Source organism: Bos indicus x Bos taurus, chromosome 17 (assembly GCF_003369695.1).
Source record: "Bos indicus x Bos taurus breed Angus x Brahman F1 hybrid chromosome 17, Bos_hybrid_MaternalHap_v2.0, whole genome shotgun sequence".
Classification (NCBI taxonomy): Eukaryota; Metazoa; Chordata; class Mammalia; order Artiodactyla; family Bovidae; genus Bos; species Bos indicus x Bos taurus.
Genome location: NC_040092.1, coordinates 58,416,257 through 58,438,438, shown reverse-complemented (window position 1 = coordinate 58,438,438; position 22,182 = coordinate 58,416,257). Strand labels below are relative to the sequence as shown.

The 22,182-nt window shown below is 44.1% G+C and overlaps 1 protein-coding gene and 1 long non-coding RNA gene across 2 annotated transcripts in view; one reads left to right on the top strand and one right to left on the bottom strand.

Annotated features, from left to right (window-relative positions):
- Nucleotides 1–4,107: 4,107 nt before the first annotated feature.
- Nucleotides 4,108–14,692, bottom strand: LOC113907806. Its single transcript, XR_003515286.1, has 3 exons — nucleotides 14,609–14,692; nucleotides 5,192–5,318; nucleotides 4,108–4,525 (listed from the first exon to the last, which is right to left on the bottom strand). It is a non-coding gene; the product is annotated as an uncharacterized LOC113907806 (long non-coding RNA).
- A 39-nt stretch (nucleotides 14,693–14,731) lies between these two features.
- FREM3 (FRAS1 related extracellular matrix 3) overlaps nucleotides 14,732–22,182 on the top strand; it is a 112,916-nt gene continuing 105,465 nt past the window's right edge. Inside the window, 7 exon segments of the mRNA XM_027567430.1 lie at nucleotides 14,732–15,025; nucleotides 15,028–16,326; nucleotides 16,329–16,531; nucleotides 16,533–17,387; nucleotides 17,389–17,866; nucleotides 17,869–19,932; nucleotides 21,551–21,640. Coding sequence (XP_027423231.1) covers nucleotides 14,755–15,025; nucleotides 15,028–16,326; nucleotides 16,329–16,531; nucleotides 16,533–17,387; nucleotides 17,389–17,866; nucleotides 17,869–19,932; nucleotides 21,551–21,640 — 5,260 coding nt within the window. The 5' untranslated portion in view covers nucleotides 14,732–14,754.

Below are 22,182 nucleotides of genomic sequence, written 5' to 3'. Positions count from 1 at the left end.
TTGCAGCTTAAAGGTTTGCATATAGGGGACTTACTGTATTTGATAAACACTGTGTCAGAAATATAGAGATAGGGACTCTTGCCTGGAAAAATCCCATGGACAAAGAATCCTGGAGGGCTAAAGTTTATGGGGTCATAAAGAGCTAGACATGGCTTAGGAAGTAAGCCATTGAAACAGTGTTAGGAGACAGAAACGGCAACCCACTCCAATGTTCTTGCCTGGAGAATCCCAGGGACAGGGGAGCCTGGTGGGCTGCCGTCTCTGGGGTTGCAGAGAGTTGGACATGACTGAAGCGACTTAGCAGCAGCAGCAGCAGCAGCAGAAATATAGAGATGGGGATAAAATTCTATGTATGTACTCTATATGATAAGCACTATGGAAGTATAAAGATAGGGATAAACTTTTTGCCCAAGAAGCCCATACCTCATGGAGAAGCAGTGGACTGGAGATTGCTCCACACATCTCCCACCCTGTTGAAGTCATTATTTCCTTTAGTGGTCAAAGTAAATCATGTGGCTTCCGCCTATGCTACCAGACATAAACCAATGCCTTCCTTAGTATTTCAGAGGGTTGCTGGGCATACTGTCATCTTCTTCCAAAAGACCTTGAGGACCCCTCCCTAGGAATCTCATTTGTTTAGAGCTTCTGTCAGCTACTGTTCCATGTCCACCCACTTGGCCCTACATGCAATTCATGGGCAGGACCTCTTCTGTGGAATAAGGGGATTAAAGATGGACAGAGGGGAGGAGTTAAAAAGGTGGGAACTGGGCAGAGCTCAGAAACCTTGCTCTAGTTAAGCCAAAGTTCACAGATTAACACGGCAGGTTCTGTGGGTGGTGCAATTGGAGTTGAAACCAACTGAATAAATATTTAATTATACTGTAAGCATTGGTTTCAGGAAGAGGCTGGAACTTGAAGGGGACGGAGGGCTCATGTCCAGTTCAGTAAACATCGCAGATTTTCTCCCAGCGCCTGACTTTGTCTTTCTGCTTCTGTTTCCTATTGTTTCTTTCAAATTGAAGACTTCCTTTAAAAATATTACTGTGTTCCATTGCTGACCTCTGCTCTCAGGCTGATAGCTGAAGCAGCTATGTAGAGAAACCACAGGCAGGTTTTATGTGCAAGTCTGAAGCTGAGATGAATTTCTAGATCTACAGGTTTGCATGTGGTGGATAAGCAGGAAGTGCTTCCTATCTGGGGAGAAATGGCATTGTTCTGGGCAGTTTTGCGGAATTGTGTGCCAAGGGCAGCTGTTTCTAAAACAACATGGTGACCCGATTGCACTATGTTTATTTATCCCTAAGAGGCCCCCTTAACCAATACAATATTGTAAATTTAAAAAATAAAAAATAAATAAATGCAAAAAAAAAAAAAAAAAAGCCGACGACGTAGAGAATACACATAGACTCAGTCTTCCTAGATACATTCAATGAACAGTGATCGGGCTATAAAATGGAAGTGACAATCCTTCAGGCCAGGTATTTCAAGGCTGAATGTTTTTCTCAAGGCTGAGTGCTTGACTGAAAACCAGAAAACAGGCTGGCAGTTGCAGACAGTACTTGACACATTTTTATAAATGATGAAGTGCATTGCAGTCCTGTGGTTCATCTCCTTGAGGCATCTGAGAAGCGGCGAGGTGTCTGGGTCACGTGAACCAACCAGTAGCCGGTGGAAATGCAACATTTACCTTCTTGTCCTCAGCCACAGTCCCTGAATAAAATCAAGTGAGCCCCAGACTACCTCTTAATGAGACAAAGTGCCACTTCATCAATACCAAGTCACTCTACTGGGATGCAATTAATTTCCTGTTTTCTCAGGAGAAAGACGAGAAAAACAAAGAATTATTGCTCAATACATGAGGTTGACTTTTGCACTAAGCATAAAAGCAAAATCTAATTCCTCCTCTGAACCCCCAGAGATCAAATCTGGGTTTATGCTCTCACCACAAATTGGAAGACACATTTATTTCAGAATTCAACAGAAGATAAAGGAAGATTAATGGGGAAAAACAAATACATGCACAAGCAAAACTAGTACCCTACTGAGGAGGGAGAGATAGATGTCTTTTCACATTGTACATAAGATTGTTCCATAAACATTAATGAAAGATTAAAAACTCTTGAGCACATCAAGGCATATCTCTGCATTTATAAGGCATATCTCTGCATTTATAAGGCATTACCAAGTTATGACTTGGAACTCTGGGCCCTAATCAGATAAGTGATATTGACAATAGATGTAAAACTTCTGGAAAATTTTAGCTTTGAATAAAAAGGCTCTATTTATCTGCCTGTGTAGGGACGTGTATGTGTGTGTCTGTGAGCCAGCCAAATAATTATAATCATTCACCATACAGTCAGATTCTTATTCAGCTAAAATTAGACAAACAAGCAGGCTTTCACATACGTGGCCTGAAAAGCCTCCCAGAAAGCCTCTCTGTGACCCCATGGACTGTAGCCCACCAGGCTCCTCTATCCACAGGATTCTTTGGGCTGGAATACTGGAGTGGGTTGTCATTTCCTCCTCCAGGGGATCTCCCCAACCCAGGGATCGAACCTCTGTCTCTTTTGTCTCCTGCATTGCAGATTCTTTACCCACTGAGCCACCTGGAAAGTCCCACAGTAAGCTTATGAGGTGGGTATTAAGATTATTTCTCTTTTGGAGATAGAGGAAGTTGAGTTTCCTTCCAAGGAAGTTGAGTGGTTGAGGGTCACAAGACTACTAGGGCAGTTCTGGGGTACCTGGATGCAATGACCGCTCACTGTCCTGGGAGCTAGCATTCATTCATTCACCTGACATTAATTCAATACTTCATCCATGTTGTGAGGCTTTGTATGTTGTGTTTCATGTAATTATTACAACAGCCCCACAAGGTGTGGTTTCATCACCATTCCCACTTTACAGAGGAGGAAATCAAGATAGAAGTCACACGGGGAGCTTGTCTTTAGGAAGTGGCAACGCCATATTGTCATGGAGGATTTCTGATGCCAAAGTAGCTGCTCTTCTATCTCAGCATTCTGCCTGAACACGTTTCATAAAAGAACTCTGTCCTTTAAAAGTGAAAGTGTTAGTTGCTCAGTCATGTCTGACTCTTTGTGACCCCATGGACTGTAGCCTGCCTGGCTCCTCTGCCCGTGGAATTCTCCAGGCAAGAATACTGGAGAGGGTAGCCATGCACTCCTCCAGGGGATCGTCCCATCCCGGGGATCAAATCCGGGTCTCCTACTTTGCAGGCAGATTCTTTACCTTTGGAGCCACCAGGGAAGCCACCAAAAAAAGGACATTAAGAGAAAAACAAGTCAACAAAAAACTTGACAAGTTTCGGACAAGTATAATCATAATGAAGCCAGGTTTATAGTTGGACATAAAAATAAGGCTTATGGGAAAATGTGACTATGTTGGATAATGAGTAGAGGGTGGTTTCAGCTTTCTCATGCCCTCCATTTAATGTTTCTTAAGATCCTGCTTCAGGGAGCTTCCTATAAGTCTAGTCTTTCCTGCAGTTTCTGCCAACATTTTTCTTGGCTAAGCATCAGAGCATTTCTTATTTGCTGGGGGACTTGTGGACATTCAGCAGGGTACAGCTCATATTCCCAGGGAGCAAACTGAAGGAAAGCATCCTGAATACAAATCTGTAGAACATATTTTCTTTGATCCTTCAAAGTAAAAATGCTATTGAAGTGCACAAAATTAATTTTCCATTAATTTAAAAGATGCTAAACAACAGAAGACCATGTCTAATTACTTGGATGCCTGAATCTCATACTGTTGACTTCATTTACTTTTGGAAAGACAAGTATTTCCATGAAACAAAAGTCTTCTGCAGAAAACGCCAGTTTCCTGGGAGAGGAAACAAAATACCCAAAGCATGAAGAAGATGAAGAAATGAAAAGATCTTCAAAGACATGAGTTCCCAGACCTAAATGGTATCTCCCAGAGACTCCTCGCATTTCCTCTCAGCCTCACAGTCCTTTCTTAGAGATCCTACTCTGAAAGCTGCCCCTACTGTTTTTGCTGAGACCCCTAGGGACCACCTCTACCTCCTTGGGTCCAGAGTAGATAATAAATATTTGTTGATTTCCTAACAAAGTAACACACACTTCATGGTTTAAAACAACAAGAATTTATCATCCTACATTTCTGGAGGCCAGAGGCCCAAAATGGGTGATGAGATCAAGGTGCTGGCAGGACTGGGCTCCTCTTGGAGGCTGTAGGGATGATTAATTCCCTTGTCTTTTCCAGCTTCTAGAGGTCACTCACATTCCTTGGCTTGTGGCCCCATTTAATAGCCAGCGATGTCAGACCAAGTCCTTTCCATGCTGCCATCTCTCTTGTTCTCCCTCATCTGCCTCCTTCTTTCACCTTTAAGGACCCTTGGGATTATATTAGGCTCACCCACTAGTCCAGGATAGTCTCCCCATCTCAGGGTCAGCTCACTAGCATCCTTAATTCCATCCATAATGCTGTTTTCCTTTGCCATGTCACATAACATATTCATGCATCCTGGGGATTAGGACACAGACACCTGTAAGGAAAAGGAAGATCTGTAGGTACAGATTGCACACCTTGATTAGCTGAATGAACAAGATCAGAAAAAAAAAAAGCTTTGACTAGTCATCTGTCTTTTTAGTCAAACCATGGTTTTGAATTGACAATGAACATAGACTTAAAATTTAAAAATAACCCCAAATACTGAAAGTTTGCATTTATCCCTTTGAAAAGTCCATTGACTATCTTATGACATAAAAAGTAATAAATTGTAATGATAAAGGAAGATCAAATTGTTGATGTCATAGAGTATTTAAATCTCTGTGCTACAGAAATAAAAATCAAACACCATCACCAGAAAAAATAAAGTATGCAAAGACTCAAAGTCACTCTATTTTATATCTGGCTTCCTATCATGAAAATATAATTAATTGACTGTGGAGATGACCCAAATTCCAAGTATATCATTTCCTATAATCCTTGGATGTAGATCCTCATTAGAGCAAAGTCAAAGGAACTGCACTGTTTTATCACTATCCTGCCAGGAATACTGTTAAATATATGTGCTCACAATACATTTTTAAGAATTCCTGTAACGCACAGCAGTGAACTTGCTTCTTTCCTGCAATAACCTCACTGATACCCATTTTAGTAGAGAGCAAAAAAGCTAAGCATTTAGTTAACTATTGCCACCCTTACTCACCTGGATGAGTTTCACATCATAAAGTATCTCAGTTTTATACGTTTTTCCCATCAGAGAAACAAAATCCTAGAGAAATGCAGCTTTCTCTATCCAATCTGAAGGGCATGTAAAAGCAGACATGGAGATTCTGAAAGACATTTAAGGTTACTATGAGCACTTAGTGTTTGGCATCCTTTCACATCAAAATAACATTTAGGATGCAGTTTTCCCAAACCTTATCAACATTCCGATTCATTCTGTTATCTGTAATATCTATGTGACAAAATTGACCAGATAAGAGAAACAATCACCTTATTTGGAATTTAGAATCTCACGTGATCCCTCTAATATCATCTTGGTTTCGAAAAGTCTTTCTTTATCAACTTTCCTTTTGAGATCTTATTGTTGCGGATGACTTCTGGGTTTTAAGGCACAGTTGAAAGCTGCTCTCTTCCTCCCCTCCAAAAGTGCATGCTTTTGCTCAGTCGCTTTAGTAATGTTTGACTCTTTGCAACCCTATGGACTGTATGTACCCTGCCAGGTTCCTCTGTCCATGGGATTCTCCAGGCAAAAATACTGGAGTGGGTGGCCATACCCTCCTCCAAGGGATCTTCCCAACCCAGGGACCAAACCTGTATCCCTTACACTTCCCGCATCAGCAGGGGAGTCTTTGCCACTAGCGTCACCTGGGAAGCTCCCCAAGAAGTGGGATCCAGTTAAATTTCTAATCATTGTCATGTAGCTTGTATTTGTGGACCTTTGTCATCTTCCATTCATGCAGGTGTATTTCTGAAAGCCATCAATTTTAGCCAGTTATTTCCCATCTCCCAGATTATCTTTCTTCTTGTTACAATTCAAATTACTCTGTTAAGAACACCATGCACTATCTTATTTACTTTAGTATTAAGAAAACTATCCTCAATTTACAGGTAAAGATGATGAGGCTAAGAAGAACTAATATACTTAAATCTCACTGCTGGTGGTGGTGGAGGAGGGACTTTACCCAGGCTACCCAAGGCCAGCATCTGTGACTTGAACCAAGTAAATAAACCCGACCACTTCTAGGAGCTAGTATGTTTCTGGCTTATTCTTTTATAAAGAAATGCAATAAAGTAACTATTAAATATTTGATATGTTCTAAGTGTTCTTGCCTGGAGAATCCCAGGGACGGGGAAGCCTGGTGGGCTGCCATCTATCGGGTCGCACAGAGTCGGACACAACTGAAGTGACTTAGCAGCAGCAGCATGGAAGAATAAGATCTTTCCAGAAGCTACCCTCAAACTGTCATGTGTCATTACTGGTGTACTGTTAACTTTGTTAATAACTTAAACATATCTTTGTTGTTGTTTAGTTGCCAAGTCATGTCCAACTCTTTGAGACCCCATGGACTGCAGCACACCAGGCTTCCCTGTCCTTCATTATCTCCCAGAGTTTGCTGAAATGCATGTCCATTGAGGCGATGATGTTATGGTAGCAAACAATTTGAAATAAACAATTCAAGGAATTTCAAGAAAAATTTCAGTGTCTAGATCTTGTAAAATGACAGAATTTTCTCTTTATTTCTCCTTAAATGTTCAGATTTTATTGTCTTGTTTCAAATATCACAAATTGATACACTATGGGACTATGTATCATTTTGATCTTTTAAAATTTAAACAGGTATGTTATATAATTGTTTGTATTTATATGTGACATATTCAAAATCGATTTTAATTATAGTCAAAAACCATAATTTAAAATTTACCATCTTAGCTATTTTAAATGTACAGTACTATTAGTTTTAGAAAGCATCACTACGAACAAAGCTAGTGGAGGTGATGGAATTCCAGTTGAGCTATTCCAAATCCTGAAAGATGATGCTGTGAAAGTGCCACACTCAATATGCCAGCAAATTTGGAAAACTCAGCAGTGGCCACAGGACTGGAAAAGGTCAGTTTTGATTCCAATCCCAAAGAAAGGCAATGTCAAAGAATGCTCAAACTACCACACAATTGCACTCATCTCACACGCGAGTAAAGTAATGCTCAAAATTCTCCAAGCCAGGCTTCAGCAATATGTGAACTGTGAACTTCCTGATGTTCAAGCTGGTTTTAGAAAAGGCAGAGGAACCAGAGATCAAATTGCCAACATCCACTGGATCATCAAAAAAGCAAGAGAGTTCCAGAAAAATATCCATTTCTGCTTTATTGACTATGCCAAAGCCTTTGACTGTGTGGATCACAATAAACTGTGGAAAATTCTGAAAGAGATGAGAATACCAGACCACCTGACCTGCCTCTTGAGAAATCTATATGCATGTCAGGAAGCAACAGTTAGAACTGGACATGGAACAATAGACTGGTTCCAAATAGGAAAAGGAGTACGTCAAGGTTGTATATTGTCACCCTGCTTATTTAACTTATATGCAGAATACATCATGAGAAACACTGGACTGGAAGAAACACAAGCTGGAATCAAGATTGCCGGGAGAAATATCAATAACCTCAGATATGCAGATGACACCACCCTTATGGCAGAAAGTGAAGAGGAACTCAAAAGCCTCTTGATGAAAGTGAAAGTGGAGAGTGAAAAAGTTGGCCTAAAGCTCAACGTTCAGAAAACGAAGATCATGGCATCCGGTCCCATCATTTCATGGCAAATAGATGGGGAAACAGTGGAAACAGTGTCAGACTTTATTTTTCTGGGCTCCAAAATCACTGCAGATGGTGACTGCAGCCATGAAATTAAAAGACGCTTACTCCTTGGAAGGAAAGTTATGACCAACCTAAATAGCATATTGAAAAGCAGAGACATTACTTTGCCAACAAAGGTTCGTCTAGTCAAGGCTATGGTTTTTCCTGTGGTCATGTATGGATGTGAGAGTTGGACTGTGAAGAAGGCTGAGCGCCAAAGAATTGATGCTTTTGAACTGTGGTGTTGGAGAAGACTCTTGAGAGTCCCTTGGACGGCAAGGAGATCCAACCAGTCCATTCTGAAGGAGATCAGCCCTGGGATTTCTTTGGAAGGAATGATGCTAAAACTGAAACTCCAATACTTTGGCCACCTCATTCGAAGAGCTGACTCCTCGGAAAAGACCCTGATGCTGGGAGGGATTGGGGGCAAGAGGAGAAGGGGACGACAGAGGATGAGATGGCTGGGTGGCATCACTGACTCGATGGACGTGAGTCTGGGTGAACTCTAGGAGTTGGTGATGGACAGGGAGGCCTGGCGTGCTGGGATTCATGGGGTCACAAGGAGTCGGACACGACTGAGCAACTGGACTGAACTGAACTGAAGTTAGTGCTAGTTTTAATCTCCCTATAAAATATATTTAATAAAGGTAGAATCATACCTTACTAGTTCTGTATTTCTATGCATATTCCATACTTATCTTATTGATTGAAAGGAAAAAAGTAAAAATATAACACTCCGAAAGCATAAGCAAAAGAAAAAAAGCTGAGAGGCAACGAGGCTTAGCAACTGAACCACAGCAACTACAGTAACTGTATGTAATTGATAAATACAGTAAGGAATCATTTTTACAATTTGGCTGAGCTGTAAATTTTGGAGTGGAAGCCATGATTATAATATGCAACAGATCAATTCTTAAGAGAGAGAAATGCTGGCACTAAAAATAAATAATTCCCCATCACATAAAACTTGAAGACAAATAAACAGAACTGCTTAAAAGCCAGACTTCCTATTAAATCACTCAAATTCTATTAATGGAAAGCCAGGATAAAGAACAAAATATTGCCCTCTTTAAATTATTCCGACATCAGATTCAACTAAGATTTCCACCCCACCCCCCCAAAAAAAGAAACACTGCCAATTAAATACTATCACTCTTCCTCATCATGTGAGCTTTGGCTCCTAAATCTTTGAAACTACTTTAAAGGAAATCACTGCTAAATGGACATATCAAAATATACAATCAAGGAGCAAAGAATATCAGTTAGATTAGAAAATCACTCAATCTTTTTTAGCTCTGATTCTTTTTTTAACATATGTTCTTAACACCTTCCTTTGAAGTGAAGTGTTGAATGATTGAAAGTAAGATAATCAATTATCATGTGGCAGGTTAGAAGAATCCCTTCTGGTCTTCCAGGGTCTTATTTTCAATCAGGAATGAAAGCATTTGAATCAGTTCTTTGTCCTGATGTAAAATAGAAGAGTCCTTTCCTCACTCAACTCCATAAGCTCCCCTGCCCTTAACCCTTAGCCTTCAAGCATTTTCCCTGAGCAGCTACAATCTGCATAGGAGCCCTTTCTTTGGGGGATCATGAACACAACAGCCTGAAGGGCAGCTCTCTCTGTCATGATGTCTCTGTCATCTGCTCTCTTCCAGACATTAGGTGGAATCTCAGAAGAGCAGGAAAATATATTCTGAATCCCCTCTCCTTCCCCATACCACCCAGTTCCCAAATGTGCTGACTTCACATTAATAGCATAACTAGCAGTATCAATATCAATAACTGGGAGAAATATCAATAACCTCAGATATGCAGATGACACCAGCCTTATGGCAGAAAGCAAAGAGGAACTAAAGAGTCTCTTGATGATGGTGAAAGAGGACAGTGAAAACGCTGGCTTAAAACTCAGCATTCAAAAAACAAAGATCATGGCATCCGGTCCCATCACTTCATGGCACGTAGATGAGGAAACAATGGAAACAGTGACAGATTTTATTTTCTTGGGCTCCAAAATAACTGCAGATGGTGAGTACAGCCACAAAATTATAAGATTGCTCCTTGGAAGAAAAGCTATGGCAAACACTAGACAGCATATTGAAAAGCAGCAACATGACTTGGCCAACAAAGCTCCATTTAGTCAAAGTTATGGTTTTTCAAGTGGTCATGTATGGATGTGAGAGTTGGAAACATAAGGAAGGCTGAGCACCAAAGAATTGATGCTTTTGAACTGCGGTGTTAGAGAAGACTCTTGAGAGTCCCTAGGACTGCAAGAAGATCCAACCAGTCAATCCTAAAGGAAATCAGCCCTGGATATTCATTGGAAGGACTGAGGCTGAAGCTGAAGCTCCAATACTTTGGCCACCTGATGCAAAGAGCTGACTCATTTGAAATGACCCTGATGCTAGGAAAGATTGAAGGCAGGAGGAGAAGGGGGCGACAGAGGATGAGATGGTTGGATGGCATCACTGACTCAGTGGACATGAGTTTGAACAAGCTCCAGGGAGGTGGTGATAGACAGGGAAGTCTGGCACGCTGCAGTCCATGGGGTCGCAAAGAGAGGGACATGACTGAGTGACTGAACAACAACAGCAGCAGTATTTATTGGGTGAGTTTAAGTTAATGAGTCCCGCATCATATCTCTGATACAGGCTCTGTGGCTACTCCCGTTGGGTAGCCAACTGGGTGGGGCCTGCCTTTAACAACACCCTGTAGTATGTGGAGGCACAGAAAACAGTGGTGCCCAGCCTGTAGGGTAGGGAGACCGTTGTCGATTATGCAAAGGAAGATGTGGTCCTGGGATACAGCCGTTGAGGTGGAGCTGTGGCCACTGCATTCTTCAGGCTGGGAGGGATCAATAGGAACATAGATGCCAATTAACCGCATGTGTAATGGGGGCAAAGTTGGCTTGGCCAATGCCAGACACTGTGTGCTTAACCCCTCTTGAAGCTGCTGTCTTGGCAGATGATGTAGGACCTACACAGCCAATAGAGGTCATTTTAAAGTTTTGGGGAGGAGGGGGTTATTTTTTTTAACCTGTTGCCTTACTGGAACATGTTCTTTAATGTTCAAGAATCCATTGTTGGCCCCAAGGTCGACTAGAGGAAAGCCTCTGGGTAGGTTTTACTGTGGTGAGGCATTCATCTTACAAAATTTAGGGTTTAGGCCCTTTTATTTTTCCAGTTAGTAGAGAAAAAGCAGCTTCAGCAAAGATCAGATTGAATAACTGGGCTCCATTAGCCTTGGATGGGGAACAGAAATAGTGGTGTGGAACTTCCTAGTTCTTGAGGCACCGCCTTCCACCTGTTCTCAGTCATTTTTCCTGAAGTTGAATGTGACTTTACTGAAAATGGACTGTCTCCCTGCCAAAGCACAAGCACAATATTTGCACATATAGTCTCTTTTCGGTGACCTATTAAATACCATTTTCTAACTTCAGGCAGAGCCAAGTATTTATGGAGTGGGCATGACAGAGAGTCTCCTGGGGTGACAGGGGCATGTAAGTACTCCTCTCTGCAGGACACACTTTTAGTGATAGTTGAATTAGTTTACAAGGTAAAAATTTTCTACTTAACTCCTGTAAATCTCCACTTCTCATCTGTAATTGTAATAGTAACTTCATTATTGAACACTGTGTGCCAGCTACTATTCAAAGCTTTTTATGTGCAGTGATCTATTTAATGTTTATAATAGCTGTATGAGATGGGGTCTATCATTACATATAATTCAAAAATAAGACACACAGCCACCTTGCAGGGTTCCAAAAGAATCCAGTGACATAGGGCATATGAAAACCACCAGCATAGCGCACAGTCTCTGGTTCTTTCTTCTTTTTCTTTATAATTGCTTTACAATGTTGTGTTGTGCTAGTTTCTGCAGGGCAACAAAATGAATCAGCTATATGAATAAATATATCCCCTCCCTTTTGAGCCTCCCTGCCACTCCCCAATCCCGGTCTTCTCAGGTCATCCCCGAGCACTGAGCTGAGATCCCTGTGCTATACAGCAGCTCCCCACTAGCTATGGCACATACGGCAGGGTATATATGTCAGTGCTGCTCTTTCAGTTTGTCCCAATCTCTCCTTACCCCCCAACCCTGCCCCATGTCTACAAGTCCATTCTCTAGGTCAGCTTCTGTATTCCTGTTCATCAGTACCACTTTTCTAGATTCTATATATATACACACATATATATGCTGTAGTTCTTTTCTTTCCCACTTAATATAGGCTTGAAATGCAGCTCAGGTTTAAAAGAGAAATTTGGGAAGGCAAGAGATAAAAGAAATACAATATGGATAACTTAAATTGCCCTGTGCAAATAAAACTCTAATAAATAGTTGTTGGAAATCAAATTTGTGTCCTCTGAACAGAACCATCACCAGCCTCTAATAAACTGTCATAGTATGAAGCAGAAAGAAAGAAGTGATCCTACATTTGCACCGGGTTTTTTCTACCTAACACCTTGGCTTTATAGAATGTAGTTATTAATTCGGAGACTTTCATTCTTTTATTCATTCATTCAGTCAACAAACAGTTATCATGTACCTTCTACGGGGTGGGGGGCATAAGCATTAGGTATCAGGTGTGAACAGAGTACACGCCCCACTCTCGTGGAGCTTAAAGTCTAGTGGAGAAGACAGATCTTAATCAAATGGTCTGTAAATGTAGAATTGCAGAGATTTAATGTGGCTTGGGGAGCATAGAAAAAAGACTTTTTGAGAAATTAGGATTTGAGTGAGGAAAGAAAAGAGGAAAACCAGAAGGGTATGGCAAATGGAGAATACCAAGGATGGCTATTGGATTTTTCCATCTAGATTACTAATGACCTTAGCAGGAGTTTTGTTGAAATGGAAGCGTGCTAAGAGGGACTTTGTAGGAGGTTATGAAATGGAGATAGTAAGCAAAAACAAACAAAACACAAGAAGAAAAAGTACCACCTTCAACAAGCTTCATAGTGAAGAAGAGAAGGAATGTTAGCTGGAAGGGGCGGATCCCAGGACAAAAACATCAACATAGTTTGACTGTCAGCTCAACTGCCCTCCCCATCTCTGCCTATAATGATAATAGCACATGAGCAAGATAGTTACCCAGATTGAGTGATGCTTGAATGGGAACCAAAATTACACTCACACAAGAACATGCACTTGGTAAAATTTAATATATGGAGACAAATGAGAGTTTTATTAATTTAAAAAATTTGGACAAGATAGGAGTTTTATAAAATATAATGCCTCTTTCATTTACAGTGAAATTTGACCCATGTTTCAATTTTCTTAATAAATAGTTTCCAGACACACCAGAGGAGCTCTGCATAATTAGGCTAATATATATTGTTTCAAATGTATCATCTCTTAATGTTCTGTGTGTTAGGTAGTATTCTACTTTGGAGGGTTATATAGACCCATAGCATGTCACTGGTTGGTTAAATGAAATATTTAGGGAGGAAATTAACTATTTCAATCCACTAGCAGTTTATTCCTGCTCTGGGAGTCAGTCAGTTGTTGCTGCTGCTGCTCAAGTGAATAAAACAGGCTGTTAAAAAAAATTGTAAAAAAAAAAAAAAATCAAAAGAATAACTTAAGAATAACGTTCTACAGGTTTATATTCCCCTTAAAGCCATTGTTATCAGTACAGTTCTAGATGCATCTATTTCTCCATCATCAATAGGTCTCTCTCACATTTACATTAATTGCTTTCTAAAAATCACAGTAACTACCATTTTATTTATAGGAAGAAATTACTCCACACTGTGGCTAAGTGGACACCTCTGATACTTAAAACATGAGTATGAGGCTAAGAACCTAACCCCACACCAGGGAGGGTAGGCATCCCAGATCTGAAAGCCAAATTCCATTACAGATGTTAAATAGGTTAATTCACAGAAATTGATCCAAGTAACTATGATAAGTATTTTCTCTGTTACTGTTTCTCTTGACATCCTCCCCTTTGGCTACCGATATATTTTTCTACAAAGAAAGTAATTAGAAAACGGCATATCTAATAAACTCAGAGGCAGTCACTGTTGATCAGATATGGAAATCACCGTCTAAGAAAATAAAAGCCATCCGGTCCATCCATTTGTGTGGTATGTGAGACCCACTGACTAGAAACAAAAGCTGTTCAAGTTCACCAGTCTGGATGCTAGTGCTCTTCCCCCCAAAACTGAGAAGGAGAAATGCCGGGGTTATTTTGTAAGCAAGAAATCACAGGATCTGGAAGAAGCTGCTTTATCAGGCAGACAGCTAGAAAATCCTATTTGCAAAATAGCTCCCTCTAGCACCTTTCATGTCCAAAGTGAGACTCAATTTTGGCTGGAAAATGCACTCTTGTCAGCGGTAAGGAAGAGGAATGGGGTTTCTCCCCACTCTCAGAAAGACCGTTGCCTGGATGAATGGACCGCTGGAGCGCAGTGTCTCACAGGAGCAGAACTGACCCGGCAATGGTCACCGTCTCGGGCCTTGGAGGACAATCCCGTTGAGCCGCCCGGGAAGGAGAGTATCCAGACCGACTGGTCCGAGGCAGGCAGCCCAGGGTTGCACGGTGCCCGGCCACCCCTTCAGGCTCGAAGGTCGGTAAGATACCCTGGGTAAAGGTACCAAGGGGCAGAGGGGAGTGCTCCCGCACGCTCCTAGGTCTCCGCGCGCTGGGGCAACTGGACAACGCCTGGTGCCTGCAGTGGACAGCCTGGAGAGGGGGAGGGGCGGAGGTGGCTGCGCCCCTTCCCCCCACCTTCCCACCAGCACTCCCCTATCCACCCCCCGCTGCTTTTACCTGCCGCAGCTGAAGCGCAGCCCCTGGCTCTTGTTGAGTCCGCTCACCCGCTCCAGAGTGGACAGCAACCACCGTCTCCACCGCCTGCACCTGCTGCTGAACGGGCCACTCTGAAGACAGGATACCCTCCAGGCAGCCAAGGTCCCATGGCTGGCATTTCTCCGCGCCCTGCTGGGACGCCCCGGCAGCTTGCCGCTGCGCTCGCCTATCTGCTCCTGAGCTGCTCTGCCCTACAGGGACAGACACCCTCGCCTGAGGCTGAGCCCCCTCTGGTGCCCTACCTGCCCACCTGGGGCGCCCTCGGCCGCCTCATTCCCGATGGCCCCAGCATCCTCCTTACCAACCCCGGGCTCCGGGTACCCGTGGGCCGCTCGCTTTGGCTCGACCCGCTCAGGGACCTGGTGATTCGAGTGCAGCCGGGGACCGGTGCGAGGTGACGGTGTTGGACGCCCTGCCGCCGCGCCACAGCGCGCTCTCCCCGCGCGGCTTCCCCTGCGCCTTCGGGCCCCGCCAGGTCCGCTACACTCACTGGGGCGCCCGCAGCCCCGGACGCGCGCGGGTGAGGCTGCAGCTGCGCTTCGACGCCGCGACTTCCACGCTCGCGCTGCCCTTCATGCTCGCGGTGGACGTGGTCTTCCACCGGCTGAAGCTGGTGACGCGCAGCAGGCCTTTGGCGGTGGAGGAGCTGCGCGGCTGGAGCCACGCCATTGACAGGAGAGTGCTGGCCTTTGCTTCCCCGGAGCCCGGGACCGCGGCCACCCGCAGGTGCCGGCTCACCCCTGTTCCCCCCGAGGGTGGCCCACTGCCCAAGTATGGGCGTTTGGCGGATGCCGCGGGGGCCCCTCTCCCCAGGGCCAAGGCCATAGACTGTGAGGCTTTTATCCGGGCTGGGGTGCGCTACCAGCACACCTCCACCACCCCCTCGCCCAACCGGGACTGTATGCCCATGGTGGCGGAGCTGCTAGGGCCAGGGGACCCAGGAGCTGAGTCAGAGGAGTTGCTGCTCCGAGAACATTTCCAGCTTCTGGTGAGGATCCTTCAGGGATCCGAGAACACGGCGCCCAGGCCCAGCCTCGAAGCTCCGATGATGCTGGAGGTCCATCAATTCCTTCGGACAGCCCTGACGCCCGTAGTCCTGGCTGCGGAGGACAAGGAGTCTAATGCCGATGACCCGGTCTTCAACATTCTCAATGCCCCCATCACCATGCCGGGGCACCAGGGCTACATGGTCAGCACTGACGACCCCCTGGGCCTTTCAGTGTCCTTCAGCCAGCGGGAGCTGCGGGAATTGAAAATTGCTTATCAGCCCCCTACGGAGTAATCGGATGCAGAGCACCTCTTCCAACTGGAGATGGAGGTGGTGGACGCAGATGGTGCCACCTCAGACCCCTTTGCCTTTATGGTGGTCGTGAAACCCCTGAACACCCTGGCCCCGGTGGCTACCTATGACCAGGGACTACTACTTTTTGAAGGTCAGTCAAGGCCCCTCTCCAGCCCCAACAGCCTTCAGATCAGTGATAGTGATCACCTGGGAGAGGTGAAAGTGGCTGCCATGAGGGGCTTGAGACATGGGCAGCTGGTCGTGCTTGGGGCGCCAGCAGGGTGCAAGCATTTCACGCCAACGGACCTGGCAGCAGGGCGAGTGGCATACCAGCATGATGGCAGCAACACCTACAGTGACAACATCTTCTTCCGGATGGAGGATGGGCGCCACCAGGTGGATTCCTCTTCCCTCTCGCCATCAACCCTGTTGATGATGAACCACCAATGGTCACTGCCGACACTGGGCTCGCGGTGACAGAAGGGCAGGCAGTCCAGATCTCCCCCTTTGTCCTGAGTGCAATGGATATTGACTCTGAGGACCTGACCATCCATTTTGTGCTGGAGGACCAGCCGCTGGAAGGAGAAGAGGAAGAACGAAGGGGGGGATCTGGCTCCCAGTTCCTTCAACTCAAAGCAGCATCTGGAGGAGATGCTGCTGTGGCAGTCAGAACCACCTCGGGCTCCTGAAGATGAAGGCTGGTATTACGTGGGAAAGGGAGGACTTTATGAGAAGGTGGTGACTGAGTAGCTTCGACAAGACATAGTGGAAGGGAGACTCTTCTACCGCCATCTTGGACCCCTTGGCCCTCAATCCATAATGGCCCAGATAACTTTCCATGTGCAGGATGACCATGACCCACCCAATCTATCCAAGCAACATTTCTTGACCATCAGAGTCCAACCAGTGGATCTGCAGAGTCCAGAGCTGTTTCCAGGAACTACCCTAGAAATGACCATGCAGCAATACCAACTCACTCACTTCCAGAAGAAATTCCTCCAATATATTGACCAGGACTCAGACAACCAGCACCTGTGGTACACCCTGCTGATGCCTCCAACTGACACAGATGACAACCACCAAGTCCGGGCTGGAGACATTGTGCTCACTGATTCACCAGACACACCCACTGTGCACTTCACCCAGGCCCAGGTAAATCACCATGAAGTTGCCTACCAGCCCCTCTGGGAGAAGCTGGGAATTGTACCATGGATTGTGCAGTTCACCTACCAGGTGGAGGATGCTGCAGGCAATAGTGTACCTGGCACATTCACATTATTCCTGAGGCCTGTGGACAACCAGCCTCCCCAAGTCACCAACAGAGGCTTTACTGTCTTAGAAGGAGAGAGTTTCAGCCTCAGCAGTAATGAGCTGCATGTTTCAGACCCTGACACAGACATCAACCAGATTGTCTTCATATTAGTTTGGGGTCCCCAACATGGACATTTGCAGTACTTAAAAAAAATCTGTGGTCCCAGGGGAATATTTCATGCAAGCTGATATTGTTAATGGGAGTATCTCTTATCGGAACCACAGAAACCAGGCGACTAGTGATACCTTCCATCTGGAGGTAAGTGACAAGGTGCATCACAAACCCATCACTGTCCAGATGTCTGTGCATCCTGTAGCAGCTGACAAAAGTCCCAGGACCTCTATTATAGGTAGTGCATTATTAGATGTGTCCATAGATGTACTAGAAAATACAGCCACTGAGATCACCATGGACATCATCTATGGTCTAAAGGACACAGGCAACTTGATGCTCTCTTTCACTGTGGAAGATAGTCCCAAATTGGGCATTATTCTGGTGAATGGTTTACCCACAGAACAGTTCACCCAAGAGGACCTCATCAGTGGGACAGTAGTCTATGTTCATGCGGGAGGTGAAGTTGGATTCCAGAAGCAGCCTGATGCCTTCAGGCTTGCCTTCTCCAAGGATCTCATCAGCGGATGATGGGAGACAGCACAGTGGAAGAAGTACAGGTTCAAGTGGTGGTGCTGCCCGTCAACAACATGGCTCCCAAGGTCTTGGTCAGGGAGCCTTACGTTGTCCATGAAGGTGGGAAGGGTGCCTTGACCTTACAACATCTCAGCATTGAAGATGTAGACACTCCCCAAGATGAAATTCTCTGCACAGTAACTGGTCAGCCAGTCTCTGGCTACCTGGAAAATATGACACCAGCTCCTGGATCAGAAGAGACCCGAGCTGGTTATCCCATCAGCACTTTCTCTATCAGAGATGTCCAGCTAAGACATGTCAACTAGGTACAGAGTATCCACAAGGGGGTAGAACCACAAAAAGATCAATTCACCTTTTATTGCTCTGATGGCATCAACTTCTCCCCAAATGTCTTCTTCCCTATAATGATCTTACCCACCAATGATGAGCAGCCTGAACTTTTTGCCCGTGAGTTTGTGGTACTAGAGGAAATAAGCATCGTCATAGACACCCCACTGCTCAATGGAGCCGATACTGACCTGCCACCAAATGAGCTTCACTTTCAGCTCACAGCCCTCCCTCGGCATGGGCGAATCACACAGCAGCTGGCCACAGAGAGCCAGCCCATCCGTAGCTTCACTTTACAGGAGATTCAGGAAGCCTCCACCATTGTGTATGAGCACGATGACTCTGAGACCACAGAGGACAGTTTTGAGGTCTGGCTGAGTGACGGCAAGCACGCCACCCACAGGACGGTACCCATTGTGGTGATCCTGGTGGACGACGAAACCCCTCAGCTGACCATCAACAATGGGCTGGAAGTAGAGACTGGACACACTGAGGTCATCACCAATCGGGTCCTCAAAGCCACAGATCTTGACTCAGATGATAAGAGCCTCAGTTTTATCCTCCGCTCTGGGCCTCAAAAAGGGCTTCTACAGCGACTGAGAAAACCCAGAGGGGAGGTGAGGAACAACCTCGCCTTGGGAATGAACTTTACCCAGGGTGAGATTGACCAAGGCCTCATCTGTTACACCCACACAAGCCAAGGACTTCATGACCTTATCAAGTTTGGTGTGACTGATGGGATTAACCCTTTGCTAGACTGCTATTTCAACATCACCATTGGCAGCTTAGACAGGGTCTTCTTACCTGAGGTGGTTAGCAAAGGCGTCACCTTCACAGAAGGTGACAGAGTGACCGTCACCATGGATCTGCTTAGCACCAATGATGTCAACATCTTTGATGAACAGCTGCACTTCAGCATCACAAGGGCTCCTAGCCTGAGGCATTTGGAAATCTCTGACCACCCTGGGGAGCCCATTACCTCTTTCACTCAGTGGCAGTTGGCTGGCAACAAGATAGTCTATGTTCGCACTTCAGATGATGAGATAAAGATGGACAGCTTTGAGTTTCAAGAGACTGATGAACATAATCCCATGTTTCAAACCTTCAGGATCTTCATCACGGGTGTTAATAATAAGAAACCTATCATGACCATCCATTAACTGATACTGCAAGAAGGGGAAAGAAAATGCATCATTCCCTTTGAGTTGGCAGCGGAAGACAAGGATACCCCAGATGATCTCCTTCTCTTTACCATCACCCAGGTCCCCATCCATGCCAGGATTTTGTATAATGGCAGTCGTCCTGTGACCACCTTCACCCAGCGGGACCTGAACGAGAACTTGGTTTGCTACTGGCACGATGGCAGTGCGATAGCTGAAGACAGTTTCTCCTTGACTGTGACAGATGGCACTCATGCTGATTTCTATGTCTTCCCAAACACTGCTGTGGAGACACACAGACCTCAGGTAATGTGGATTCACGTAAGAAACTCCCTAGACAACAGGTTCTCCCAGACTGCCTTTAACAGAGATGCCCTGGCCTTGGAACACCTTCACCCTGGACATGTGGGCTTCCTGATTACCAGCAGGTCTCTCAAGACAGAGGATTGGGACAGTTCCCACAGACTCCAGAAGTATAAAGTAACCAGAGGACCGGTGCATGGCTTCATTATCAACACTGGCCTTGGAAATGAGAGCACGCAAGTTTTTACACAAGGTTAGTACACAGTGTCCCCTGATGCCTTTGTCCTGCTCCATAAGTAGATAAGATCTCCCAGCTCTGCATGAAATTGTCCTGACCTCAGTCCTTTAGCAGCAAGATTCTAATTCTAATGAAATACAGTGGAATGAGAAATTAACAAACAAAGCAACAAATCCATTATCAGCCGTTTCCTCAACCTGCTCTTTAAACTGGAGCTCTCAGACATTCAATCAGGTTTGTAGTTACACATTAAAACTGCCAAATACAGGTGGACAGCTTCTGCTTCTGAAATATTATAAGATTACAATGATGTTGAAAAGATCAGTTTAAGTTTGAATGTTAAGTAAAGAATGACATACCTAAGAATCATTGCATAGTTTACCAGTAAGTCTGGATTTCTGAAGATAGTGGTTTGGTGTCTTGATTTCAGATATAAAAATTACACTGCACATTTTATTGTACTATTCAAATTCAATTTCTATATCTAGAAAATGCATAGAACTAAGTTTGCCTAGGGTCACTTGCAATGCAGGAGACACAGGAGACATGGGTTTATCCCTGGGTAACGAAAATCCCCTGGAGAAGGAAATGGCAACCCAGTATTCTGCCTGGGAAATCCCATGGCAGAGAGGCTTGGCAGGCTATAGTCCATAGCAAAGAGGCTGACAGGACTGAGCAGCTTAACACGCACGCAGGCACAGAAGTTTGCCTAACTATGGGAGTATATGTTTTAATGATCATTTTTCTTTTATATTTGTTGTTACTACTAATGGTGAGCTAAAGGCTGGTCCTGCTGGCTTCCCAAGTGATGATACTGGTACCTTTGACTGCTCTTCACATAGTCATAAAACTTTTTCATGTAGCTCTATGCATGAGATGTGAAGAGATACATGGAATTTTACACATCCGATATGCATAAAGCTGGATGCAATTTTAGAGTAAAACTAAAGAAGGTTGTTTAAAAAACAGTTTCTTTACATTTTCAGAATTGCTTCTAAACCAAGTGAAATTATAGTAGGTTCTATAAAAATTGTTTTTGCAAATGAATACCCCAAAATGCAAATTGCCTTGAAAATACTAGTATTAGCAATACAAAAACACAATTATAGACCCAACTGACACATTCTCAAATATCCAAGAGAATGGGCAATAGAAACACATCATGATTTTATTCTTATTTCCTTTTTACTGAGGATGCAATAGTTATTCTTGTTTAAATTCCTTTCAACAAATAGTTCGTGAGTATCCGAGTGTTTCAACCTTGGATAGAAGACCTAACAGCAGCTGGATTAAGCTGCCTGTAGAGGACCATGGTGTTGTGAAGTGTGCATAGGTGGAACCTGGGCATCCTTCTTGGATGCCCACCTCGTCATCCCAGAGATCATACACGGAGTAGCACAGTTACAGAATTTTAAATTATAAGGTTCCATTTTTTTGTTATTGCAACTTTAAGAAAAAGTTAAATTCTTATTAACCTCATTATTTTTTATAAAGTTAGATTTATGTTCATTTAATCATTTTTAAATTTACTAATTGTAGTATTTTCATGCCCTATAAAAAACACTGAAGTTCTTATCATACTCATTTTCTCTGTGCCAACTCGGTATGTGTATGATGCTTGCTCTTTTGCTAGATGACATTGATGAGATGAGGATCTACTACATCTTGAATGAAGGCAGCAAGGCAACTAAAGACATCTTCTACTTCTCGGCAGAAGACAATGGTAAGTCAGTATTGAGACCATACCTGGCAGTCTTGGTTAACTAAAGTCAGTATGAGATGGAAAAGAATTAAATCATGTACATAGTAATCACAATCAGTAATGTCATACTGTCACCAAATGAATTCCTTTGGTTTTATTTGTAGTCTTCTGCCAAAGCATCCTTGACAAATCACTTTTTAGGAAGGGAAAGCAATGAAAATTTTCAATAATTAATTTGAAGTATTTTACCTGACCAAGGTTATGTGTGACATCCTATAGGCAAGTAGACTTCCTCTTCAAGAGGATCTGAGAATGTAGCTGGTAGTTTGTCTTACTCTAAAACTAAAACAAACCTACAGAAGGGGAGGTTGGGATGAATTGAAAGACTAGCATTGACATATATGCACTACCATGTGTAAAATAGAGAGCTGGTAGGAAGCTGCTGCATAGCACAGGGAGCTCAGCTACACGCTCTATGATGACCCAGATGAGTAGGATGGGGGTGGGGATGAGAAGGAGGTTAAAGAGGGAGCAGATATATGTATATGTATAGCTGATTCACT